Source organism: Marmota monax, unplaced genomic scaffold (assembly GCF_021218885.2).
Source record: "Marmota monax isolate L192 unplaced genomic scaffold, Marmota_monax_Labrador192_F-V1.1 WCK01_AAM20220418_F8-fsc00014, whole genome shotgun sequence".
NCBI lineage: Eukaryota > Metazoa > Chordata > Mammalia > Rodentia > Sciuridae > Marmota > Marmota monax.
In genome coordinates, this window is record NW_026695222.1 from 32,001,655 (window position 1) to 32,029,557 (window position 27,903).

Consider the following 27,903-nt stretch of genomic DNA (forward strand, 5'->3'; position numbering starts at 1 on the left):
TGATCGAGGCTGGGCTCTGGGATGTTAAGACCCTGGACTCGGATTCTCTTTCCCTGCCTTTGATCAACAGCTTTCATTCCCGCTTGTGACCCTGGGACTTAGTTGGGCCATAACTCCCCGCTCTGGCCCCATTTCAATGCTCTGGCTGACTCAGAGCCCTCCCCTGGGACTCATGGGACACTTGTGGGGAGAGGGAAAGAGAAGCTGAAACAGCTGTTACTCCTTCCTGAGACCGTGACAATATCTGATTCCTTCAGACACCTGCCACAGCATACTGTCCTTGGCCAATCGGCTTCCACTGTGGCGACAGGGATGGCCTTTCCTCAAAGCTGGGTGCTATCTGGAGCCCGGTCCATCTCTCACTCGGTGGTGAATGAACTGGGCCTGGCTTTGGGTTGTCAGCTCTCAGGGACTGGGTTGGAGAAGGGGCCAAGGGTGGCTTCAAAATGGGAACTTCCCATGGAAACTTGCCCGCAACTTCCTCCTCTAGGGCCATTTCAGGATCTTCCTGGGCCCCTTGCATTACTTTTAAGTCCCTACCACATCCTATTAAGCCTAGGAAAATTGCCCCTTCATGTTGTCAATTAGGTGCAATTAGATACAATCATCTGAATCCAGAGGCAGTTGATTGATACTACATTTTGTAGACATTTTAATTAAACATTGGTTGGTTTCAATTTTACAGTGTTTTTTTTTTTTTGAGTCATTATTGGTCTCCAGGTCTCCCATGTCTTTATGTGTCCTTGAAGTGTTCACACAGTCAGGCTCTGACTTATGGTGTCTGATGATGAAACTGTCCAGTCACCAACTTTCATCTGACCAGACTGACCAAGACCCTGATAGCCACAGAATCGCCAAGGATTCCCCAAGCACCTTCCTGGGTTTAAAATCACGGGCTGCTTCCAAACCTCCTTTTCCCCTTTATGTAGTGTAAGTGGATATTGCAGAGATTCTTTCTCCCCTTGGCAGAATCAAGGAATCTTGCTGGAACCCCTTCATCTGTGTAAAATCTTGGAATGTGGTCTGAACCCCCTTCTACATACGGATAAAATCACAGGATATTTGCAGACTTCCAGATTGTGAGTACAGCCGTGGCCTGTTGGCCAGCCTCCTCCCCTGGTGAGGGGCATATTTAGAGAATGGCCTCCTATCTCTCGCATCCTGAACTGCACACAGAGTCCCTCAGGTTCATACTATGGGACCCCAGATCTAAAAAAATCTGGCAAATGAACCCCTTCCTCTCGGCAGAGTTGTTCATTGTGAGGAGTACTCTCCTGTCTTAGAATCGCCAGTATGGAATCTGCTCTGACAAAAGGTCTCCACAGCCCGTCTCTGTCTGTAGAACTATGAAATACAATAAAGCCTCCTCATTATGAAAACATGAAACGTTCCTGAGTACTTCCTGAGGATAGAATTTGGGGGTCGTAGAACAACTTCTTCTTCTTGTATATAGAATTATAAAGAACAGTTAATCATGGGATGTTTGCAGAGCCCCTTCTTGTGCCTTGAGTTTTGTTCTGTTTGCAGAACGCCTGCCTGTGTAGGAAATCATGGAATGTCCACAGAACCTCTTTCCTTATCATGATGGAACATCTGCAGAGCTTCCTCATCTGTGTGGACTTGGAATGTTAGCAGAAACCCCTTCTGTGTGGAATTATGGGAGGCTGATTGAGCTCTCTCCCACATATGTGCTCCGGGAACCCTGACTGAGCCCCCAACCCTGTAGGAACTCCCGAAATGCTGACTGGTCTCCTTGTGGTGTAGAATCACAGGCTGTTACTTAAGGACATTCTTCAGTATAAAATCTTGAAGTCCTCAGGAGGGCTAGAGGGCAGGAAGAGAGCAGACATTGGTCATGGTTGTGCTCTATTACATGTTGGAGAGAAGTAGAGGAATACAAAGTGCATGGCCAGATCATGGAGGGTCTTAAAGACCAAATGAAGGTTAGGAATAGTTCTACAGACTATAAAGAGCCACCAAAGTTTTGAGGTAGAAGAATGATGTGATGCAAATTATATTTGAAGAAGCTTGGGGCTGGCTAGCTCAGTTGGTAGAGTGCTTGCCTTGCATGCACAAGGCCTTGGGTTCGATCCCCAGCACCAAAAACAAAACAAACAAACAAATCATATTTGAAGAAGCTTAATCTGGTAAGAGAAATAGATCAAATAAACTGAAGAGTGGTAGTTTATAAAAATAATTTTAAAGACAAAACAAAAAAATCGATATTTACTAAGCACAATAACCCATTGTAAATACTTTCATGAAATAAAGGCTCATCCTCTAAATCGAGGCTCAGCAAACAATCACCTCTGGGCAAATAAAATTTTATCAGAACAGCTGTGCACATTTGTTCACTTACTGTCTATGGTGGCTTTTGTGCTACAATAGCAGATTTAAGTAGTTGTGCCAGGGATTGTACAGCTTGTTAAAACCAACAACATTTACTATCTGCTTTTTACAAAAGAACTTGGCTACAGAGCTATAGAAAACTAAGAACAGGGCTGGGGATGTGGCTAAAGCGGTAGCGCGCTCGCCTGGTATGTGTGCGGCCCAGGTTTGATCCTCAGCACCACATACAAACAAAGATGTTGTGTCTGCTGAAAACTAAAAAATAAATATTAAAAAAAATTCTCTCTCTCTCTTAAAAAAAAAGAAAACTAAGAAAATTGTAAATGACTTAAATAGACCTCATCAGAAAAATGATTTTTAAAAAAGTGTGACCTAGTTATATGATAAAATATTATATAGCAGTAGAAATAAATAAACTCAATTTTCATGTGTCATTATGGATACATCTTACAGAAATGATGTCAAGAGAAAGCAAGTTGCAGAAGAGTATACTTATATTCAGTTAGGATAGGCCAGGTTATGCTGCAGTTACAAACAGCCCTGATATCTAAAGCTTAAAACAATGTTTTCTTTCTTGTTCATGCTATGAGTTTATCACTACTCCAAGGCGGTTGGAGGACTCCTTTTCATTCTAGAACTCAGCTGCTCTGTAGAACATGATGGTTGTTTGGTAGAGAGAAAAGAATGGCATAGGACTCACTGACTTTTATAGCTGCTGACAGGAAGTGATAAGTGTCCCTTCTGCTCTGAGTCTCATTTCTCCTGAGAATGACCGATTAGCCATAGCTCAGCTTTAGGCTACTTTCAGGGTCAACCACTGCTCAGCCTTCAGGAGTTCTTGGCACTGGGAGCCCTTGATGGCTGCAGTTATATGCATGCTTGTGCTCTTTATCTGCTGCTACTCCTGGAGTTTGAACTGATAGTCTCTGCTCTGTGATGTTATCTTACTCCTGCATGTTTATGGATTATGCAATGGCTTCCTCAGGGTGTGGGCCTGGGACCTGCTGTAGGAGAGTCTGAAGGGGTGAGCAGGGCAAGGTGATACTTGTGATTTTTACCTTTAGTCTGGATCCTTCTTTTTGTGTTTGGCTTGGGCCAGCCTGCAGCTGGGCGTTTAGAAGCACGGGAGGCTCAACTATGCTCTCCTGAGATCTACTGGGGGCCTCCCTTTCTTTAGGCCATTCCCCTGCTCCAGAACCTCCAAGGGCTCTGTACAGCTCACAGGAAACAGTGTAAGAACAGCAAGGCTCCCGTGGATTGAGCACTGTTACATGCCAGGTACTGGAGGGACTCTTTCCCGAATCCTCATGGCAACTCTAAGGCAAGGAACTATAGGATCTCCATTTTACAGTTGTGCAAATGAAGGTCCAGGAGATGAAGCAACTGGTGTGAATGAAAGAGGAAGGCAAGGAGGAGGTAGGACCGGTTGGTCACCAGATCTGGCTGGCTCCAGGGGCCTGTTGAGCTCCAGGGTCAAGGTCTTCCAGTCTCAGTCCTCACCTTTTCCTGTTTCTTGCAGGAACCAGCTGCTCCAGCCAGCCAGGTGCCTCCCTCACTGCCCCTTGAGCAAATCTGTCTCATGTCCCTTCAAAGTCAATCTAGAATTTCTCAGGTTGCCTTCCCTAAGGCCAGCTGCCATGAGTCCTGCCTTCACCTCCTTGTTCCAGCTTGCTCACCTCCCTGTCATCCCACAGCAGGACTACAGGAACCTCCACTTAGTCATCTCTGCCCCTGCCAGGTCCAGCATGCGCTCAGGGCACATCTGGTGTCCTTCCAGCATTTCTTCAACAATTATTGAGCACCTACTGGTCCTGGACACTGTGTAACATGCAAGAATATGGCAGAAAATGAAACAGAATCCCTGCCCTTGGGGAATTTAGTTTTTGATCTGGGAGACAGAAAAACGAACAAGTGAACACATCATGGACCATACAATGCCAGGGGATGAAAAGTGCCACAGACGGGCCAGAGTATGGACAGAGAGGCTGGGGAGAGCGAAGCTCCCTTGGAGGAAAGTCTTGGGAGAGGTAACACTCAAGCAGGAAGCAGAATTCAACAAGTCTGTTTACCCAAGGGATTGAGCAGTCCAGGGAACAAATGAATGAACGAACAAATACCCGGGTGAGCTGGAAACTTAATTTGGAGATAAAAAAGGAGCATGACGGGGGGAATTGAGACAGGGACCCCCGATATCTTTTTCCCCCTTCTTCTTCCATTAAAAAAATGTAACCTGAAATCCTAGCTACTCAGGAGACTGAGGCAGGAGGATTGCAAGTTTGTGTCCAGTCAGATCCTGGCTCAAAATAAAATAAAATAAGATAAAAAGAGCTGGGGATATAGTTCAGCTCCTGGGTCAGTCCCCAGTACTGCCAAACGGGAGGAAAAAGAGGGAGAGATGTAATAGAGGCTGGTCATCACTATTTAGTCTGGATGTAGCAAGGCCTCCTGGTCAAGGGCTCCAGAATCGACCAGAAGTTAATAAGGATATGATATGATTGCTAATTTACTTGTTCTTGCTGCCCCCCTTCTCCCCACTGGAAATTGAACCCAGGGGCAGGCACTCTACCACCAAGCTTTATCCTTTTTATTTATTTATTTTTTAATTTTGAGACAGGGTCTTGCTAAATTGCTTGGGTTGTCCTCAAATTTGTGATCCTCCTGTCTCAGCCTCCAGACTTGCTGGGATTATAGGCATGTGCCATTGCAGCCAGCAAGGATAACAATTGTTGAATTCAGGTGGAGAGTGTACAAATGTGTTATTTAGTTCTTAAAAGTTAAAACTTTTCTGTACATTTAAAAATATTTCTTAGACATGGGTGTTAAAAAGGGTTATTATATTGGCTAAAGAAAAAGTATTCAAAATCAGATTAGTTTAGAGAGTTTGGTTCAGGGCCTTTCCACACTACCTCACCTAATCCACATCACATCCCTGTGGGGTAGGTGGCACAGGGCACATTTCACAAACGAACAGAAGCTCAGAGAGATAACAGGTTTGCTCAAGGTCACACAGCTTAGGCCAAGCCAAGAGTTGAACCCACATCTATCCAAATCAAAATTATCTGCTTCTCTTTTTAAAGCCTCTTCTCTCCCATGCCATTTCCCAGGGCTGTTGGATAAGGCGAGACCCATGTGCATTTACCACGTGTCAGGCATTGCATGTATTAGTCAAATCCTCACAACAACCTCATATGGTCATTACTAATGACATTCCCATTGTATTAAGGTACAGAGAGTTTAAGTAACTTGCTTAAGGTCACAAGCTAAGAACGGAAGAGCTGGGAGTTAAAGAACCCAGGCAGTCTGGCTCTATAGCCTCCCGTTAAAAGGGTCAAGTTAACAGTGGAAAAAGTACAAATTGCTTTGGAATATAGAGTAGGATTAATTTTGGTTCTCACAGAATCCCTGAAAAGTTCCCCACTCCTGGCTTCTGACATATTCCAAGACAGGGCTCTGATTTCAGATGTGCCCACATGGGGGACACTTGCCTCTTGGATTCACCTGGGAGCTTCTTGAAGATGGTAGGGTGCTACTGTCACTTCCCATGGGTCTCTAGCTATTGCTCACTGCCTTCTGAGGTGCTCTGGATCAAGGCTGATCTTGAGGTACTGTTTTAGATATGGTCCCGTGCTAAAGTGATGGGGTAGGGCACCGATTTGCCTACAGAATGAGCTGCAGGGTCCAGAGAGAACACTGAGGCAGTTTACGGCTCAGTAGTCAAGAGACTGCCTTCAGAGTCAGGCCAGTTTTGAGTGGAAGGTCGTGACTTACTTCTTCTTATAGCAATGTCAGTTTCCTCTGGTTCCCTGTTCCCTGGGATGTGCACCTGTCTACAGGTCTCCGACTTCACTTGCTGGCCTTGGGTTCAACCTGGGGCCAGAGTGGGCTTTCTCTACCTCAGGGCCTTTGCCCTGCTGTTCCCCCTGGTGGCACTGCTCTGTCCTCACTTTGTGGCTGGCTCTTTCTCACCCTTGGTCTCAGCTGATGTCAGCTGCTTAGGGAGACCTTCCTTGTCTACTGTAGCCTGCTGCCAACACATTCTCCTGTTTTATTTCGCTCATATCTGTTATTAGCACCGGATAATTATTGATCGATTTGCGTTTATTCTCCTCCACATGAATGTAAGTTCAAAGAAGACAAGAGATTTAATCTGTTTTGTTCTCAGCACCATCAATTGCATCTGGCATTCAATAAATAAATAATGAATTGATTGAATGAATAAATAAACGAACGAATGAAAGCGTATACCAGGCCGAGCCCCCCAAGCGTTACAATCCCAGTTCTTCTGCCGCTGTGGGCTACCAGACGGTCAGACTTTGCAGATGGCCCCTTGGCCCCCTTCTAGAGGAGCCCGAGCGCGAAGCCGGCTGGCTCTTGAGAGACGCTCCCCGCAAGCCTGGGCGGTGGCCCCGCGGGGAGAGGGGCTGTCGTCATTTGGTGACGCTCCCTAAAGCCGCCGCGCTGCCGCGGGGGCGACGGGGGTCGGGCGGCGAGCGCGCGCGCGGGTCTTTTGCGACGGTGCCCGGCGGCGCTGGCCCCGCCCCTCCGCCCCCGTGCGGCCGCCCGCCCCGCCCCCGTCGCTGCGCTCGCTCCGGGCCGCGCGGCCCCCGCCCGCTTCATGTGGCCCGGCCCGCGGCGGCCGGCGGCTGGGATCGGCGAGGCGGCGGCGGCGGCGGCGGCCCGCGAGGCCCGGGAGGCGGCGGCCGAGGCCCAGGCGGCGACGCACGGGAGCGGCGGGAGCAGGCCCGGCCCTCGAGCGGCCGCCCGGCTGTAGCATGCGCGCCCGCCGGGGGCTGCTGCGGCTGCCGCGCCGCTCGCTGCTCGCCGCGCTCTTCTTCTTCTCGCTCTCGTCCTCGCTGCTCTACTTCGTCTATGTGGCCCCCGGCATAGGTAGGAGGGGGCCTCCCGGGACCCGACCCCGACCCGGGCCCGGCGCGCCCGAGGCCGCCGCACCTTCCCGCCCGGCGCGCCCGGCCCCGGGGCCCCGCCCGCCGCCCCGCGGACCCCTTCCCGCCGCCCCGGCGCGGCTCCCGGCATTCCGCGCACCGACCGGGCGCCGGCGGCAGCGCCCCGCCGCCCGCGCATCCTCCCCCGGCGCCGGAGCCCCCTGCCCGCCCGAGCCGCGCTCCCGCGCCAGGTCTCCGGTCTCCCGGTCCCCGGGTCCCGCCCGACCCCTGACCCGCCCGCGCTGCCCACTCCCCCGCAGCGCCCTGCGCGCCCCCGGCCCCCGAGTCCGAGCTCGGGGAAGGGGGGTATCCGCGCCCTCCTTTCTTCCACTCGCCCGCTCCTAGCCTTGCGGGTGGGGAGGAGGCGGCTCCTCGTGTCAGCCGGTGCCTGCTTTGGGGACCGAGGGGAAGTTTGAATTGGCCCCAGAGGAGGGACTGTGACTAGGGCCTCCGGGAGCCGCTGCCAGGTGGAAGTGGGGGGAGCGTGGCGAAGACAGGGAAGGGGACTGGTTCTTCTCAGAGGCTCGTCCTCTAAGGAAGACAGCCCCGAGGAGCGCACCCCGCCCGCACGCACTGTGAGAACCGAGCCGACGGAGGACAGAGGACATCCAGGTCAAATCTGGATCCCAGCCCCTGCCCGGGATGACCTTGGGCAGGTGACCGAGCCTCAGCTTTTCTCCTCTGTAAAATGGGGGTACGGACCCCAACCCATAAAGATTTAAGGGTGGAAGTAGATAAATGCTTTTTAAAGCTGTTATCACTATACCTGGTACATGAGAGTTTTCAAAATAAGTAAAAACATTGATTATGTGTAAGTTTCAGAAAAGAAGGGAGTAGGTGGAAGATTTAAGGAATGTCTTTACCTGCCTTGGCATCACCATGGAACTCAGATAAAACCTCAGTGTTGGGCGAAAAATGAGCAGAAGATGCTGTTGGGGGGTGAGGCAAGGACAGTAAATTCTGAAAAATTCTGATTATTTGGGTGTCAGAGATGATGGTTTAGCTATAGGGAAAACGCCTTTTAGTATTGTACTAGTAACGAGTGCCATTGTCTGTTGACTGCCAGTACTGAATTGGCAGAACAGAGAAATTTCCAGATAGAGCAGGAGATTCTCTCCTGATTATTTAAAAAAGCATATTTTCCCTTGATGGTTAATATTGATGTTTGGTACTGTGAACTGGATCTGGGAAGCTGGAACAGGCAGCATCAGATTACCCTAACCATTTATTTACCCAGTGTCTTAGGGAAATGCATCCCTCTAGGGAAGGAGAATATGTGGCTTGTTGGCACTGAATGATTAGATGGTAAAAAGATAGGGATTCTGGCAGAACAAGAATAGATGACTAATTAGTGGAATTAATTGAGAAAATAATTCATTAGCATACTGGATATTAGATTTCTTAAAAGTGGATCCGAAGTGATGGGTTTGGACCCAGAGGCAGTTGTAGAGCCATTCTCCCCCTCCTTTTGTGAAAGTGACAGGTATTTCTGGTCTAGTTCCATAAGTCAGCTATATCTAAAGGGGAAACTGTGTCCCATGGAGGAGATAATCACCCTTTTGATTGGAAAGGTTTGGAGCCAAATTCTTCTACAGAGTTGAAAATTAGGATTAATCAAGATTCCCCAATGGTAGACTTTTGGTCCATGGAACTATGCTTAAAAAGCCATATATTGTATGACTGAAAGATGTAAAGCACTTCAATTTTCATCAGTGTCTCCTTGGATCTAAGTGTTTGCAAAGGCTGATCTACTTAGTTTTCGGTTCTGTTAGTGGGAAAGAGGAACAGTAAAAAGGATGTGGAGGAGTCCTGGTCTTTACACAACAACTGTTAGGTTTAGCTGTTTGTCTTGCCTTGTTAATAATGAACTTAATTTTCCAAATGTCTAGCTTTGGACTGTGGAGAGGCAGATGCTCCTAAAAGGTTAAGGCAGCCTGAAGGAATACATGTGCCTTGGGATATGAAGACCTTATTTGAGACAGTTATTAAAATGAGCTTAGAAAATATATTAGTTTGAACCACATGAAATTCTGTTTTGTGGGTCAAAACAGTGTATTAACTGTTTCATATAGTTTGGTCTGAAAAATTTGCAGATAAGGACACATCTGTTTTCTGGCACAATGGAAAGTGGCAGACTCCTGTTTCCTCCTAGGTTTAATTTTTTTCCCGTCCTTGCTCTTGATTTATTTTGTATAACTTGTGGCCATGTGCTCAAGGGCAAAGAGAAATTATCACTCCACTAGTACAACTATATTCAGAAATAGGTAGACTTGAATTTGGAATGAAAAAAATCATGTTTTTTTTTTTTTTTTTAAGTTATTTGTGTTTAATACCACCTAGACAAAATTTCAGCCTAACTATTAACTCAGTAATTTTTAGATGATTGTAGTTCTTAACATTGTTGATCCATAATCAAAAGCAAATGAAAATTTTCTTGGACTTGAGAGTTTTCTGTGAAATGGGGGTAATGATACCAACTGACCTAGAAAATTAGGTACATGGGAAATTCCTGAATGTGACCATAGTGTGTTTGCAACAAATCGAAAGTACTCTAATATCCCTATCCAATCCAGTGAGTATTTTAAAAATATGGTTGCGCTGGATGTTATGTTTTTAATTCAGAGGTAGTGTTTTAGGGCTATGGTTGTAGCTCAGTGGCAGAGTGCTAGCCTAGCATGCGCGAGGCACTGGGTTCGATCCTCAGCACCACATAAAAATATATAAATGTTTTTTTAAAAAAAGAAATAGTGTTTTATATCAGCACTGTAGGAGAAATCAAAAGGATGGGCAGAAAGTATGAGAAAAGTGGTGGATTTGAAAAGGGAAGAGGAAGGTGATAAGATCATGAATATGTATGGCATCTGTCCTCATCGCTAACATCTGTTTCACCTGCAGGATTGAGGTATCCCTTTTCCTTTCAGGACTCTGAAGAAAACTTTGAACATATTAATGGCCCTTTAACTTAAAAAGAAATCTAAGGGCTCAGAGTACTTCTAATGTTCTAGCTTGATCCGGTCTTTTAAAAGATAACAGAAGTGAGCTATTTACAAATATACATAAAAGTGCTGATTTTAAAACATGGTAGGGACTTTATGGTGCCATCATGGCAAGGTACAGGTTCTTGACCTCTGCACATTGTTAACACAGCAGCCAGTACTGTGTGGTTAAGGGTAGTAGTTTGTACATTAATGGAATTTTGTTAATTAAAGTTCTGTTCTGCCATTTAAACTACTTTTCTCTTGTTCTTTGATTGCTGAAAAAAGGAAATGAATGATTTTCTTTTTTTTTTTTTTTTTTTCTTTTTTTGGCTTGCTTAGTTTCAAGAAAAGTTTGATTTATGGCTAGCTTTTAGAAGGCAGGAACAAGGACTCTAATTTCACCTGACTTGATCAAATGACCTTGAGCAAGTCACTTGACTTCTGTGATCTGATACTTCAAAAAAAACAAAATGAAGCTATTTGAAAAACTAGATAGAACTGCATCTTAATAGAGTTTTTAGTCAGCTTTGAAAAACATTCCTCAATAGAGCTAGGGAAATGTTTTAGTATGTAGAAGGTTGATGATTTGTGTACGTGCTATACAAATATTGGACTTAAGGTTTTAGAGAAGATACGCGTTTTATATAATCAAATGTCATTTTTTTTCCTAATAATCACTAAAATTTTTCAGATTTCCTCCAGTCAAGTATATCATGAAACAGACTTTTTTTGTTTTTTTCTTTACACCAACATACCCTTTGAACACCAGGTACTTAATGCCTGGGCTTTTCTCGAATGAAATGTGTATGGGGAAATGTGGGTTATTTCATTTTAGAAAATTAAAAAACCTCATCCTGCTAAAGACACCTTCTGAATTTCCCTCAACCCACACACACTCTGGCTCACATATTTGAGTATAGTGTTGTGCATTCTTTCTTAGAAGGAATCCATATTTGGAGAACAGGTTGGAGTTATAAAACTGAGCAGCACCACCGTTGACCAGGGTTTCTCGGGTGGTTTCTGTCCTCTATGCGGAGGTGTTTTTTTTTTTTTTAATATTCATTTATTTTTTAGGTGTAGATGGACACAACACAATGCCTTTATTTTTATGTGGTGCTGAGGATGGAACCCGGGTCCTGCCTGTGCTAGGCGAGCGCTCTACCGCTGAGCCACAATCCCAGCCCCTATGCAGAGGTTTTGCTATATTGGAAGCAAGGTCTTGGGTTTGGAGTTGAAAGTTTCCTTTTTTTTTTTTAATACTTTTTTTTTTTTTTTTTTTTTTTTAATATTTATTTATTTATTTTTTGGCAGACACAACATCTTTGTTTGTATGTGGTGCTGAGGATCGAACCCGGGCCGCACACATGCCAGGCGAGCGCGCTACCGCTTGAGCCACATCCCCAGCCCCTTTTTTTTAATACTTATTTTTTAGTTGTAGGTGGACACAGTATCCTTATTTCATTTTTATGTGGTGCTGAGGATGAACCCAGTGCCAGTGCCTCATGCATGCTGGGTGAGCGCTCTCTACTTCTGAGCCACAACCCCAACCCCGAAATTTTCTTTAATAGCGAAAGCAGACTAGTCCTGGATAGTTTGTGGGAGCAGCTGTTCACACAGTCCAGGTCACTCTTCTGGGACATGGGTACTCTAGTCAGTGAGCACTTCTGCCACAGGCCTGTTTTTCCTTCCTGAGCCGGACAGGCTAGTGGGAGCAGTGTGTGATGAGCCCCAGGAAGGAGGTCTCTGTGGCCTTGCCTCTCAGTCGTTGGGAAGGTAAAATGCAAAGAGGTGGTAGGACACAATGCTGCTGGCTGTCCTTCTGCCTTGTATTTTGTGCCTTTTCGACCCTGGAAGATGTGCTGCGCGCATCCAGGGATGTGAAACAGACACAAACTTGTAGCAGGCCAGAAGCGGGGAGTGTAAAGCGGGGCCTGTAAAAGGAGCGGGAAAAGTGGAGGTTAACAGTGGTCAGGATCAGAATAATCGAAGCCAGCAGATTGGGCGTGGGTTAGGGGAAGAGAGAAGGCGGGCCTGTGTGTGTATCAGTGAAAGCACAGTTATCCTTCAGGTTTCACGCTCCCCGGATGAGGGCTTGCCTGCCTTTGCACACTGCACACTGTGTGTGTTTTGTAGAGTATTGTGAGAAAGTTAAAGAAATTTAAGGTCACTGGGTCGTTAATCTGGCATTTGAGTGTCTTTCATGTTCCTAAATATGGGGGATCTTTGAATTCAGTTTTTTTTTTTTTTTTTTTTACTTAAACAATAAGAAATTTGATTACTTTATTTAACAAAAGTCTTCAAGTTGGCAGTTCCAGGGTGAATTCTAAGGTTTGAACTGCTGTTCTTATTTCATAGATGAACATATAAACCCAGGTTAGGTTATTATCTTGCCCAAATTGGGGAATTAGTAAGATATTCCTGAGTATGATTAAAAAGACGTCATAAGAGACGGAGAAAAATAGAAGGCAGTGTGTAATTAGGTGCTCAATTGTGCGAGACTGGCCCTTAAAAAGATGGGGTTCAGATCTAGGAGAGAGGCGTGTAGAAGGTGTTCATTTGCTTTTCAACATAGTATTTGTTTTTGGTACCAGGAATTGAACTCAGGGCACTCAACCACTGAGCCACATCCCCAGCCCTATTTTGTATTTTATTTAGGGTCTCACTGAGTTGTTTAGCACCTTGCTTTTGCTGAGGCTGGCTTTGAACTCGTGATCTTCCCGTCTCAGCCTCCTGAGCTGCTGGGATTACAGGTGTGCCCCACTGTGCCTGGCTCAACGTTTTTTTTTTTTTTTTTTTTAATTTAGTTTTATGATTTTTTTTTTTAATGTGGTTCTAAGGATCAAACTCAGTGCCTCATGCATTCTAGGCAAGCGCTCTACCACTGAGCCACAACCGCAGCCCTCAACATAGTTTTTTGGTACCTCCTCTTGTCAGATGTGCGTTGGGGAATTGAGTGATCTAGAAGGGGTGAGGTCGAGCTATCTTTTATCATAGTACTGTGATTCTTGCGGGAGGGTTTTGTACCTGTGCTTTTATTATGATGGGAAGACGGCTAAGTACAAGTTACTTTGGATCGTGCTGGGAGTGACTTGGGAGAGCTTTTGAAGAAGTGATGTTTGACCTGGGGTAGAGCCAGTCACTCACCAGTCTCGGATGACATGGTGGGGGCTGCCCAGCACACAGAAGGGCTCTGAGACTGGAGTGAGCTTGGGTGGAGTTGGCTGCAGTTTTGTGCGTGAGGGGCCTTCTTGTTCAGGAAGGTAGGAGGCTGGGTGCAGGCCATGGGAAGATCACAGAAGAGGAGTGAACCTGAGCTGAGAGATCACCCGCCCAGTCAGCCCTGACTGAGTGGGCAGATTGTTTTCCATTTTCTTACTCATCAAATAGAGGATACTGCTTTTCCCAGGGTGGTTGTCAGAATTGCGCACTGAGAGTGGTACAAAGCCCTTCATGCTGTCATTATTTCTTACCGTAGGTGATGTCCTCCTGCTCTGTACGGATTCCAGGGTCCCTTTGACATCTGAAGTTAATGATTTGGAGCAGGTGTGTGACTGGGACCTTGAAGTAGAAAGCAGGGTAGTGATTCCTTTTATCCAGTAAAGATCCTCCCCGCCTTTTCGTGTGTGTGAGGTGCTGGGGATGAAACTCAGGGCTTTGTAAGTGCTGGGCAAGTACTCCACTGCTGAGATACATCCCCAGCTCTCGGACCCCCCACCTTTTTTTTCCCCTAGGGGAGCTTTACTACTGAGCTACATCCCTAATCCCCCCATCCCCCCCTTTTTTTAGAGAGAGAGAGAGAGAAATTTTTAATATTTATTTTTCAGTTTTCGGTGGACACAACATCTTTATTTTATTTTATGTGGTGTTGAGGATCGAACCCAGCGCCCCGTGCATGCCAGGTGAGCGCACCACCACTTGAGCCACATCCCCAGCCGCTCCATCCCTTTTTAAAACTTAAGTTGCAGATGGACACAATACCTTTATTTTATTTATTTATATGTGGCGCTGAGGATTGAAACCAGTGCCTCATGTTTGCCAGGCAAGTACTTTACCACTGAGTCACAACTTCAGCCCCCCTAGTCCTTTTTGTGTGTGTGTGTGTGGTACTGAGAATTGAACCCAGGGTCTTGTGCGTGCAAGGCAAGCACTCTACCAACTGAACTATATCCCCCCACCCCAAGTCCTTTTTAAATTTTTATTTTGAGACATGGTCTTGCTAAATTCTTGGGGCCGGCCTTGAACTTGCAATCCTGCCTCAGCCTCCTGGGTTGCTGGGATTACAGGTGTGTACCACCACCCTGGTTAAGGAACTCCAATTTTAAAGGTCCTGCGGAGGGGCTGTGTCTGCTTCAGGCAGCACAGCCTCGGTCTTTGGGGTGAGGGAATAGCCCCCTGTGAGCAGCCTCTTTCTTTAGGACATTTGCCTGGGAACACAGGTCTTAGAATTTCTACACTGAGTCTGTCTTCCAAAATCATTTTGACAAAGAAAGGGGAAAAAAGAAGGTGTGTTGTTTTGGTCAAAGGGAAAAAGTGAAAGAATTTTACAGGGAATATTTTTGGGAATTTTATGGGAATATCTTTGGGATGTTAAGAGCATTTTCCCCCCTTTTCCTTTTCAGTCCTCTTTTGTCCCCAGGGCAGTCCTTTTAAGTTTCAGTTTTCCCCCTTCAGCTGCTAAGCATGGAGCAGAGCCCTGGACTCCTCCCCAGTGCTCTAGGAAGCTGGATCTTAAGTGGAAGTGAGTGCTGCATTTTGACCCACTCATTCTTTTTACAGGGTGGCTTTATGCTGAGGAGCATTCAGAGTCCTGCCAGTCCTGTGGATTCATTCTGTGTTTTCCCAAGCATGGGAATCACATTCAATAATTTACAGTGCTACTTTTTTTTTTCAAAGTCCTCTCTCAGTTTGTTAGTTGAAGTGAACAATTATTTGCCCCTGGGCATCATCCTCCTTCTTTTAAGGTGAGAGTTGCCCAAAGACTTTGCTGCCAGCAGAAGGGAGAGGGCCATTGTTTCTGAGGTGCCTTAGTTACAGCATCAATTATGGACAGCTCTCCCAGGAGTTGGCCTGAGGGGGCCCGTGGAACTGTGGTGCTGAGGGTCAGGCGCCAGAAAGCAAAGACCCAAGCAGGCCCAGGGTTGTGTCTGAAACTTAAATTAACCTGGGGTGTACTAGAGAGCATAACTAAATAAATATTAGTACCCAGGGAGCTTTTTCCGCCCTCCAAGGGTCCTAAAAGTACAATTAATAGATATTGAAACCTTTTGCTTAATTCTCCTATGTTGAACAGCCAAAAACTTGGAAAGATGGGGGAAAGAAAACAGTTTTTTTCTCATTTAAATCTGCTGGTTATTTCATCCTGAGTTCTGCTGTTAGGCACTAAGCCTAAAGTGTATTCGTGATCGGATGTGTGTATTTTTCTGTTAGCCCATCGACCTGTGAAGGTGGGAAAATGTTATTTTCCCACATGATCATGGTGTGTGTGTGTGTGTGTGTGTGTGTGTGTAGTACTGGGCAATGAACCAAGGGGCGCTCTACCACTGAGCTACTTCCCCAGTCCTTTTTATATTTAGTTTTGAGGTAGGCTCTTGCTAAACTGTGGAGGCTTTGAACATTTGATCCTTCTGTTTCAGCCTAGAGTTGCTGGGGTTACAGGTGTGCACCCACACCTGGTGCTGTGGTCATTTTGTGTAATTTAAAAAAGAAAGATCCTTTTTTTAAAAAAATATCTTTAGTTGTAGGTGGACATACCTTTATTTTGTTTATTCAGTTTTTTTTTTTTTTTTTTTTAAATGTGGTGCTGGGGGATCAAACCCAGCAACTCATGCATGCTAAGGAGGCAATCTACCCCTGAGCCACAACCCCAGCCCTCCCCCCTTATTTCTTTTCATAAAAATAACATAGTCATCAGCTTAAGGAAGTCAAACCAGATGAACCAAAAATGATAGTAGACTGACTTGGGGATTTATGATACATTATTTATTCCTCAAATTTTCCTATTAGGTTCCTATTATCTTCCCAGCACTTGTAATTTTCTTTCTTTTTTAAATTAATTATGTGGCTCAGTGGTCAAGTGCTTCCCTAGCATGCCCTGGATTCCATCCCCAACACTGGAAGAAAAAAATACCCTAGGCGTCCTAGTAGATGTGGAATGGTACCTCACTGCAGTTTCAGTTTGCATTTCCCCATTAACTGACAGTGCTGAGCATCTTTTCATGTATTACTGGCCATTTGCATATCTTGTTTAGAGAAATGTCTACTCAGGTGTTTGCCCATTTTTGCTTTTTAATTTTTTTCAATTTTTTGGTACTGGGGATTGAACCCAGGGGCACGTATCAGATTTGTGATTTGCAAATATTTGGTCCCATTCTATGGCTGTCTTTTCATTCCCCAGATAGTGTCCTTTGATGCACAAAGTGTTTAAAATTAATTTGTTTTTGTGTGTGTGTGTGTGTGGGGGGGGTGCTGGAAGTAAATCCAGGGCCTTGTGTGTGTTGGGCAAAACTTTTAATTTTAATGATGTCCAATTTATTTATTTATTTATTTTTTCCTTTGTACTTTAAAGATACCCTATCCTGCAAATAGTATCACTTAACTTTTGGTCTCTACAGTGTTCCCATTTCTTTTTCTGCCCATGAAGCTACTGAGTTGATTGTATTTTATGTTTTTGGTACTGAGGATTGATAGTAGAGGTGTTCAACCACTGAGCAATACTCCCAGACTTCTTACATTTTGAGACAGGGTCTCACTGAGTTGCTGAGGCTGGCTTTGAACTCGTGATCCTCCTGCCTCAGCCTTCTTAGCTGCTGGGATTATAAGCATGCCTTGCAGAGCCTGGCCTGATCTGATTTTTGAGAAAGCTAGAGTCAAAGTTTTGTTTTATTTTTTATTTTTGTTCTCTTGTGCTAACTGTAAGCTTAGTGTTAGTTTCTTGATTTCAGGTTCTTTTTCTTTAATATTGCTCCTCTGTTTGCCAAAGCTGAGGTGCTCTCCATTGTTAGATGTTTCAAGTGTTTGAAGGAAAAGTCTTCCGGGACCTCTTCTGAGGGCAGGGGGTAGCCGTATCTTTTGTATTTCTTGTTTGTTGGTTATTTTGTTCAGCAGGACCTAAGTAGAACTCAAATTTTAACATTTTCTGCTTCTAACTGCAGTTCTGTAAATGCATGTAAGACAGGGCTAAATGTTGGGACACATGTAGCCCTGTCTTAATTTTTGGTGTGGGGGACTGTACCATTCACAGGTTATGCATAAATACAGAAGAGAACTTTGTAAAATACGGGTTGGTAAACAGTTAATGAGATGGGGCTCATTTTTTTTCATATGGAAATGAAAGGGGAAATAAATTGTCTTTGGCACCTGCTGGGTCTCACCTGTTCACGTGGTGCTACTTAAAAATAAGTGGTGATTGATTATAGTAAAGACTCTGAGGTGGGACTTCAAGCCTGCTGTTGTGGGAGTTTGTGTGTGTGCCTTCAGATTCTAAATTCTTTATTCCCTAGAACATTCCATCTGTCTGCTCAGGCTTCCCTAGTCCATGACACAGGCGCAGGCTCCCAAGATGGTCCTTGATGACCATAGACAGGTGTTGTGTGACCACAGAATTTTTTTCCCCTTTTCCTTTATAATATCAGAAAATGAAGAATCAAATAATGAAGAAAAAGGACAATCTAACTTAGAGAAACCTGCTGGACCCCTGCAACTCTGATTTGGTAAAACCTGGCAATTTTAGTATATTTTTCTTGATACCAGCTGAATTGTATGTGGTGTTGTCCAAGTGAGAAAGATAATAATAGTGATTATAGGCAGGTGGTACTAGGAAATGTTTAATATTTGGGGGCTTGGGTTAAAAGGCTAAATAACAAATTTGGCTTTGCATGTATTTGTCTGATTTGCGGCCCATTTGTATATCTTGTTTAGTAAATAGTCGGTAAGCAAATGAAGGCAGGTGAAGGTTGGCAGATCTGAAGTTCTAAGGTGTAAACTAACCTCCTGTTCCCTGCTCATTTGTGTATGTTGAAACTTGCTGCATGATTGAGCCTTTAAGGTGAGGAACTAAGAGGATCAAATAAAAACATGAATTTGTAAAAATGTTAATTACAGTTGGAAGTATGATTCACAGCACAATTTCAGATTCAGGTTCATGATGTCCCCTGCAGTCAGATGCTTGGAGGCTGTTGGGGGCCAGATTTGTGCACAATTGAGAAGTGTTTTCTGGACCACTTAAGACTCAAGATGAATTTTAACACTAATTTCAAGTCGCAGTACTTTTTATTTTATATAGCATGTATATTGATACTGTAAATCACAAATTCATGTATTAATGGTTTGTCTTATGCCTAAACCTGAAATCTATATAAAAAAAATTGACAAACATAAGGAAACAATTAGTACTGACAAGGATTGAATTTAGGCCTTTTCACAAGCACTCTAACTGAGCTACAGTTCAGCCCTTCTAAAATTTTTATTTTGAGCTGGGCACAGTGGTGTACATTTGTAATCCCAGTGATTCAGGAGACTAAGGCAGAAGGATCTCAAGTTCAAGTCCAGCCTCAGCAATTTATCGAGGAGGCCCTAAGCAATTTAGTGAGACCCTGTCTCAAAATAAAAAACAGCAACAGCTGGATGGAAGGCGCACGCCCGGGATCCCAGCAGCTCCGGAGGCAGAGGCAGGCGGATCAAGTTCAAAGACAGCCTCAGCAATGCAGTAAGGCCCTCAGCAACGCAGGGGCCTTACTCTAAATAAAATACAGAAAAGGGGCTGGGGATGTGGCTTTGTGGTTAAGTGCCCCTGGGTTCAGTTACCACCAAAACAACAACAAAAAGGGGCTGGGGATAGTAAATGCTCCTGAATTAAATTCACAGTACCAATTTTTTTTTTTTTTTTTTTTAAATTTTGAGACAAGGTCTTACAAAATTGCCCAGGCTGACCTTGAACTTGTGATCCTGTCTGCCATGTCCTAAGTAGTTGGGATTATAGGGGTGCATCACTGCACCCATTGATATAGTAATTCTTACATATTGCTGTGAACATTGTTTCCAATTTTAATTAGAAAACACTTAAGTTTTCAAGTTATGGTAAGATATATATTTATGGCTTAAATATGCTTGCCAATCTTTACTTTGGATATGAAAGATTGTTTTATTCTTTATTTCTTTGAAAGAGGGACAAAGAAGAAACACTTTCTGAAAATGAAGGCCAAGCGGGTGATGTGGAAAGTCAGCATCATTCACAAACAGCTGTTTTTTGTGTTCCATATTATTGAGTAGAAAGTGGAAATAATTTTCCTTCTGTTGCTGCGATTGTCTAAGCTAGGCCCGAACCTGGTGGTTGCTTTGTCTGAAAGTGGCCACTGGAATCCTTCGCTGTGTGTGCTGGGCCTGTGTTGTGTGTGGGAGGAAGTTCAACGTTTGGGTTTTGGTGTTGGATTGATTTTCTGTTTCATTGTTGACTTGGCACGCCTAGCTTTTTTATTCTGGTTTAAAGTATTAGGAATCTTAAAGATTTGTAGGAATTAGAAGATTTGAATTTCATTTGGCACTAAGGGGAAATTAACTCCAGGTTAAGGGCTGCTTTTTGGGTTGGCTTTATGATCAAGGTAATTTTTTTTTTTTTTTAGTTTTTTATTGTTGGTTGTTCAAAACATTACAAGATCAAGGTAATTTTTTTCCTTAATAATTATAGAAAATTTCAAACATATAAGTGTAAAGTGCATAGTAGAATGGGCAAAAGTAATTTTTTGGTGTGACCAGGGATTTATCATGCAACACATAAAGGTGAAAGAGCCTCTGCTCCCAAGTAGAACATAATCACAGACTCATCCTTAATCTGTTTTTTTTAAACATTAAAAATAATTTTTTTAAGCTGTAGATGGACACACAATATCTTTATTTTTATGTGGTGCTGAGGATCGAACCCAGTTTGATATGTGAGGCAAACACTTCACCACTGAGCTCCAGCTCCAGCCCATTAATCTGGGTTTTTTACGCTTCTTGGTAACTGAGTGCATTTTAGTTCAGGTATCCTGCTGACCCAGGTACCTCTGAAAAGGAGTGACAAACAATGTGTAAGCTCATAGGAACACTGTGAGGATTCAAGGGAGGCTGTCAGGTGTTTGCAGGGCTTGCTGCAGCAGGTAAGTGTCCTGACCACAAAGGTGGATGAGGAGAGAGCTGGCCAGGTACAGAAGGAGCCTCCTTGTACCAGCAGCGCCAGCAGCGCCAGCAGCGCCAGCAGTCTCTGCGTGCAGAGGAGACTGGCGTTTCCGGAGGAGTTCTTTTCTTTTTGATTACTCAGTGTTTTCATTTGAACTCAAAATTTAGAGCCTCGAGTGCCTCCCATGTGGTGGCCTTACCCTGAAGGTGCTGCTGAGCCCCAGGAGCAGGTGCCAGGGCCACTGTAGCTGCTGAAGTCTCTGAGGTACTTAGGGAACACTCTAGTGTACATGGCACCTGTGTCCTTTTGACTCCCTTGGCCTTTTTTTCCTGAGAATCTCTTGTTAATTTCTGTAGTTATTTATAGCACTTTGACCAAAGCCACATGGGGCTTACAAAGGAAAGGGTGGCAGTAATGCCCAAGTAGGACTTGTTTGGGCACAGATACTGTGGTCTGTGTTTAGTGACATTCCCCAGCAGCCACAAGTCAGACATCACCACTGGTCTTATTTTAGTATTTAGTTTTATTAATTTATTAGCTTTATAATTAAAACAGTCTGCATAGATGGAAGCCGTAGTCTCAGGTGGTGGGGTGTGGGTGAGAATCAGGCAGTCCTCATTGTGAAGTTTGAGACTTACTGGTAGATTATTTATGTAAGTAAGCTGTGTCATCAGAGACATTCCAGAATGAGTCATGTTTAATTAGGAACTAACAAATGTTACCACCCTTGTTCTGTTGAACTATGTTTTTAAGCTATTAAGTCAACCTTAAGAGTGATAAAAGGAAATTCACTAATTTATTCATAATCATCTCTTCATCACAAGTGTCTGTTTGCCTCTCTTCTTTACACACATGCGGATATTTGTAAGTTTTGAGACTTAGGAATTGCTAGGCCAAGAGAAAAAGCATGGTAACAGTTCAGTAAGTGCTGGCGCTGTGATGCAGTCTTTTTGCTGTGAGACCCTTTTCCAGGATAGTTCTGCTTCTGGTACTTTACTACACGTAGTAATGTCTGCGTGTGAGATTATTTCTGGCTAGGGGTTCTTGATTAGAAAGCTGTAAAGAAAACATACTTGCTGGTTTTACCCATGGGGGAACCTTGATGGGAATTTCTCGTCTCTTTGGTGTCACGTCTGTTTAATCTCATTCCGAAATACTGTTGACAGAATTAAATAGAAGATTTTCAAATATCATTGAATGTTACCCCACTTCTTCCTTTGCTCGGATCCCATAAGTGGAGATAATAGCCTCTTTTAGGGAGCAGTTGGACTCAGTGATTGCTCTTCTCTGCCTGTTAGGAATGAGTAAACTTGGGTCAGGCACCCAAGTTTACTTTGAGTTTACTTTTTTTATTTATTTACTCCTGTAATCCTAGCTGCTGGGGGGTGGGGGTGAGGCTGGAGGATTTCAAGTTCCAGGTCAGCCGGGCAACTTAGTGAGATTCTGTGTCAAATTAAAATTTTAAAAATGGGCCGTGGATGCACTTTCCCAGCACAGCCGAGGCCTCAGGATTGATACCCAATAGTACAAAAGGGAAAAAAGAGTGACCCTGGAAGATTAAGACGCTGTTGAGAGGTGGTCCTAGGGTCCCCTGGTCTCGGTTTCTTTGGAGTCCTGAGGCTTGGCTGCGCTGGCCACAGCACCCAGGCCTCTGCTGTCCTTCGCTCCCCAGATGCAGCCGCATGGTGCAGCGGCGCTCTGAATCCATCCTCAGAGTTCAGCTGTGGCTTCCCTGGCCCTTCGGGAGGTCTGCTTGGAAGTGCTAGGTATAATGCACATTCAGAATATTTCCTTGCTTCTGAGCTGTTGGAAATGATTAGGTTGAAATTAATGTGGTATGTTCTTTTTCCACTTCCCTTTTTAATATCTTTACATGCTGTATGAGAATATTATTGATGTCATATAATTTTTTTTTTCTGCAGTGGTAATTATATGTAGTTAGTTTTGCTATAGTGTGACTTACGTATTTCCAAAACATCACTGTATTATACAGAATTGTTCAGTAAAAGCCAGAGAGCTTGGAGGAAAAATAATGTTATGTATCTACCATTCACACATTCCATTAGTGACACATTAAATTAAAAAAAAAAAATGGACCAGGCAAGGTGGTGCTTACCTGTAATCCCAGAGACTTGGGAGGCTGAGGCAGAAAGGCAGAAGGATTGCAGGTTTGAGAGCAGCCTTGGTAACTTAAGGAGAGATCCTGTCTCAAAATAAAAAAATAAAAAGGGCTGGGCTGGGCTGGGGTTGTGGCTCAGGGGAAGATGCAAGGCCCTGGGTATGATCCTCAGCACCACATAAAAATAAATAAAAATAAAGGTTTGTGTCCAACCAGAACAACAACAACAAAAAAACAAACAAATAAATAAATAAAAAGGGCTGGGCTGGGCTGGGGACGTGGCTGAAGTGGTAGCGCGCTCGCCTGGCATGCATGCGGCCTAGGTTGGATCCTCAGCACCACATACAAACAAAGGTGTTGTGTCTGCCGAAAACTAAAAATAAATATTAAAAAATTCTCTCTCTCTCTTTAAAAAAAAAAAAAAAGGGCTGGGCTGTAGCTTGGTGGTGGAGCCCTTGCCTGGCATGTGTGAGACCCTGGGTTTGATCCCTAGCACTACCAAAAAAAAAAGGTCCTAGTGAAAAAACAACATTAGCACAGTTTTGCACATTAAATGTTTAAGACATACCACGAGGGGCTGGGATTGTGGCTCCAGCAGTAGAGTGCTCGCCTAGCACTGGCAGGGCCTGGGTTTGATCCTCAGCGCCACATAAAAATAAAGGCATTGTGTTGTGTCCATCTACACCTAATATATATATTACTATCTCAGAGTTAAAATGTTGCATTTTTACTTTGCTATAGTCCTGAAGTTTGCTTGTGGAACTGGGTCTCTGCAGCTTGTGCCCAGTCACTGGGAAGTGGTGGCAGGAAGGTAACCACGGTGTGGCCCACTTGTGTGCTGGGTGGCTGCTGGGTGTTGGAGCTCTGCGGTGCACGCTGGCTGTTCAGGTGGGGGGTAGTTTTCTGGGTGTTCACCAGGGAGGAAGTCACACTTGCAAAAACAGAATTTGAGTCACTGTCATTGTTCCTAGGTATTCAAGCATTATAGCAGAACTGATGGTAGGAGACAAAATGTGATATGTAATTTGAACAAATGTATGGAATTTTAAAAAAGCTTTGAAATGTCGATTTACAGAAAAGTTATAAGTCCCGCAGTTTTTTCTGTTTGGTAACATGATGTTCTGTTTTCCCCAAATCCTACAGTGTGTTTTACCAACAAGCACTGTCCAAAAGAGAAACTCAGCCATTAAAATTAAGAAAATAATATTAATACTTCACTACTATCCAGTTACCCCAATGATGCCCCTTTTATATCAAAAGGATCCAATTTAGAGTCATAGTATTTTGTTGTCCTATTTCTTTGGTCTCCTGGAAAATCTGGAAAGTTCTCAGTCCTTCTTGACTTTCATGACTTTGACACTTTGAAGGGTGACAGGCCATCTATTCTGCAGTGTGTCCCTCACTTAGAATCCATTTCTTTATGGTCCCATATTCATTTTTTTCCCTGCTAGGAGTTGAACCTCGTCCTTGTGTGTGCCACTGAACTATATCCTCATCCCTTTCTGTTATTGTTTTTTTTTTTTTTTAAAGAGAGAGAGAGAGAATTTTAATATTTATTTTTTAGTTTTTCGGCGGACACAACATCTTTGTTTGTATGTGGTGCTGAGGATCGAACCCGGGCCGCACGCATGCCAGGTGAGCGTGCTACCGCTTGAGCCACATCCCCAGCCCCTGTTATTGTTTTGAGGCAGGGTCTCCCCAAGTTGCTCAGGCCTGCCTCAAACTTGTGATCCTCCTGCCTCAGCTTCCCTTGTATCTGCCTTACAGTGTGCACCCACAGGCGATGTGGACTGTGACCTGTTGAAGGCCGCATTGTCACTTGTTCCAGGGGGTATCTGCCTGGTTTTTCCAGCCCATTTTTTTTTTTTTTAAACTTTTAAGTTTTCAGACAGGGTATCACCATGTTGCTAAGGCTGGCCTTGATCTTGCTTTTTTTGGGGTGGGGGAGTGGGTCCTGGGGATTGAACTCAGGGCACAGAAACACTGAGCCCAAGTACCAAAGCACCAGGGCTGTGTGGCGTGCCTCTGTAGAACCAGGTGCCTGTTGTTCATCATCGGACCTGTCAGTGGGGTCGTCTTTCTGTCAGTGTGGACTTACATATTTTGTTTTTGCAGTGCTAGGGGTTGATGGTTTTCTTTTCTTTTTTTAAGTGGCACCAACCTGCAGTTTTTCTGTTAATTTTCATGTGTGGTTGTGTTGGTTGGCCATGGGGAGCCCTTGGCTCGGCTGTTTGTCTCGCCGTGTCTGGAAGAACAGGGTATTTGAGGCAGGTTGTGCTTTACCCATCCAGACTCGGGATGGGCTTTCTTCAGAAACCTCTCGATTGTTCTGGGGAGAGTGGGGGTTTGGAAGCCAGCATCTGGGTGCTGGCTGCGCTCACTGCTCCTGGGCCCTAGCCCCGGTGTGGCGCAGCCTTCTCAGTGGGAAGGTGTGTGTGAAAGAGAACCCCCCCACCCCGCCAGCTGCGGTGCCACACCCCGGGGCTCATTCTACCTTGCTCCCTTTCCATATTTTTAGCTCCCGTTGTCCTTAGCGCACTTCTGGGTCAGTCCCCGTGGGACCGCGTTGCTCTGCCCTGCCCTGCCCTGTGGGCCGTCCTCCCTGCGCACAGGCTGCAGCTCTGCCCACGGCCTGCCTCTGCTCCAGCCTGTGCCCCAGCCCCCTCAAGCTGGCTGCCAGCACGGGCGTCCTCCTCGCCCTTCCTGGCTTTGACGCTCCCAGGCTCAAGGGATGGCTCCCCAGTGTGCACCTCACCCACCCCAAAGAAAGGGGAAGAAAGCCCCCCAAGAAAAATTCCAGGGGTGCTCTACCAATGAGCGACACCCCCGCCCCCACCCCCCTTTTTAAATTTTTAAGTTTTGAGACAGGGTATCACTAAGTTGCTAAGGCTGGCCTTGATTTTTTTTCAGGGGGTGGGGAATGAGGATTGAACTCGGGGGTGCTCGACCACTGAGCCACCTCCCCAGCCCTATTTTGTATTTTATTTAGAGACAGGGTCTCACTGAGTTGCTTAGCACCTCACTTTTGCTGAGGCTGGCTTGGAACTCATGATCCTCCTGCCTCAGCCTCCAGAGCCACTGGGATTACAGGTGTGTGTCATCGTGCCTGGCTTATATAAGACTTTTTGATAAATTCATATTTTAGGGAAAAATATTTGCCTTGGCTATGTCATCTAGTTTTACATCCTGAAAACAAAGTCCCATATCTGTTGGAAAAAAATTTTTTGCTTGGTTTTGTTTGGGACACAGGGTATCCCTCTGTTGCCTAGGCTGGCCTCTAACTCTTGTCCTCAGTTGATCCTCCTGCCTCAGCCTTCCAAGTAGCCGAGTCCATAGATACCACATGCCATGTTGAAATTCTTTAAGACTATTTTCTGTGTCTCTCGATGTTCTAGATATTCTTGATGTCTTCATACAGACTGCATGTTTTTACCTAACCATAGGGTGACAATGTTGTGAAACAGTCATCCCTTATAATTATGATAAACTTTTCGCCCTCCCCTCTCCAGCCTTCCCTTATAGATAGGGACTGGGTGTTTGATAAACTGTTTTCCCAAACATGCGAATGAGCCTGTGGTTTGTCTTGCTGGCGCTCTTGTTCCTTGGCCATCCATACCCCCCTCCCGCCCTGATGAGAGCAGCCGGCAGGTGCTGCTCTGTCTTTGCAGAAGCGCTTTGCGTGAGCCAACCTGTTAGCACACTAGCTCTTTGAGACGTAGGTGTGGTACATACGAGGAACCCAAGGCTTGGAGAAATTGAAGAATCGGTTCAGAGCCAGGCTGGTGGTGCACACCTGCCATCCCAGCATCTTGGAAGGCTGAGGCAGGAGGAGCCAGCCTCAGCAACTTAGCAAGGCCCTAAGCCTTAGGGAGACCCTGTCTCAAAAATAAAAAAAGGCTGGGATATGGCTCAGTGGTTATGCACCCCCAGGTTCAATCCCTGATTTACAGTCACCCAACTTGTACAGGGTAGATCCATGATTGGAGCCCAGGTGTCTCACCGATACTCCAGCCTGTGCTCTTGAATAACTCTTTTTTGTTTTTTTGCTGAGGCTGGCCTCAAACTTGTAATCCTCCTGCCTCAGCCTCCTCAGTAGCTGAGATTATAGGCTTGTGCCACCGTGCCCATCTCTTGAAAGTTATAGTTGGAAAATGAAAAGTAGATGCCATTAACGATCTGGAAACTCTGCTGCTTAAGTGGCTATATTGCTTAAATAGGTGCAAAGCAGTGGTGGGCACGAAGCCTAGCCAACCCCTTGACTCTCGTGTTGTCACAGGTATTCTCTTTACATAGACAGTGCACTTTGAAATATGAAGAAGAGAGCTTTTCTAATTTCCCTCTGGAAACTGGTGTGAACATTAGAGTCTTAAAAAGTGGATACTTAAGCTGACTGGTGCTTTTAAAAGAAGAGCAGCGGAGACCTCTGCAGCGCACTGCCTCCTCCCTCCAGCCTGCCTTGGAGTGGGGTCATGTGGCTGATGTTGAGGAGAGTGCAGTGTCTGTCCTGTGCTTTCAGTGTTTGCAGGTGCAGAGGTTAACTGTTTTGTGCCTTTGTTCCTTTTCATGGCAGCTCTCACTTGCCCCTGGCATTAGGTGTTTGGAGGTGGCTGTCTGAGGAGGGGGAACCCTGAACCCTCCCAGCCTCTGGGTGCAGAACTGCAGGCCTGCCCTGGAGTCGCACTGGCACTTACCCTTACTTGCTCTTCTAACTCCGGGCCAGTCCTGTCTGAGCAGAAGCACCCACTGCCAGCCACGGTTTCGTTTTCCTGTTCTTGGTGCAAGGGATCAACCCAGGGCTTCACCAATGCTAGGCAAGTGCTCGCCCGCTGAGCTGCACCCCAGCAGGCTTTTTGAAGTCTCTGAAAGTGGCAAAACTAAAGGAAGCTGGTTTCTTGATGATGCGTAGTCATTAGACGGGTAAGGCTGTTCATGCTCAGAATTCCTGAGCCCCTGAAATCAGAGGTGTAGAGAGCCTGGCTCACAGGCCCTTGGAAACCACGAGCCAGTTTTGCGCTCGCGTGTGCTCTGTGTGGGACAACGGAATTGCGTGTACCTGGGCGATGACACACTGCCGCGAGCTCAGGCCAGCCGTACCTCCTGTGCTCCTGTCCCAGCCCTGCAGTTTGCTGATTTTGTGTCTTTGGGCCAATTGCTGAATGTCCTGTTTCTACACCAGTGTCCATAGAGGAGTGATAATAGCGAAGTGCTTATTAGCGAGCCCTGCAGTGGAGAGCATGTCCAGTTATATCAGCTGAGGCCTGGACTGCTATTCTGCCTGCTGGGACAGCATAATTTTGGATGTGGTCTCCGTGTGAATTCACATATAGAGAGGATCTGAAGAATCGCAACATTTTGAAGTAA

At 45.2% G+C, this 27,903-nt stretch overlaps 1 protein-coding gene across 1 annotated transcript in view; it reads left to right on the forward strand.

Moving 5' to 3' along the window:
• Window positions 1–7,086: 7,086 nt before the first annotated feature.
• B4galt5 (beta-1,4-galactosyltransferase 5) overlaps window positions 7,087–27,903 on the forward strand; it is a 72,728-nt gene continuing 51,911 nt past the window's right edge. The window contains exon 1 of the mRNA XM_046433581.2: window positions 7,087–7,236. Within this exon, the coding sequence (XP_046289537.1) occupies window positions 7,122–7,236 (115 nt within the window). The 5' untranslated portion in view covers window positions 7,087–7,121. The remainder of the gene's footprint in view (window positions 7,237–27,903) is intronic.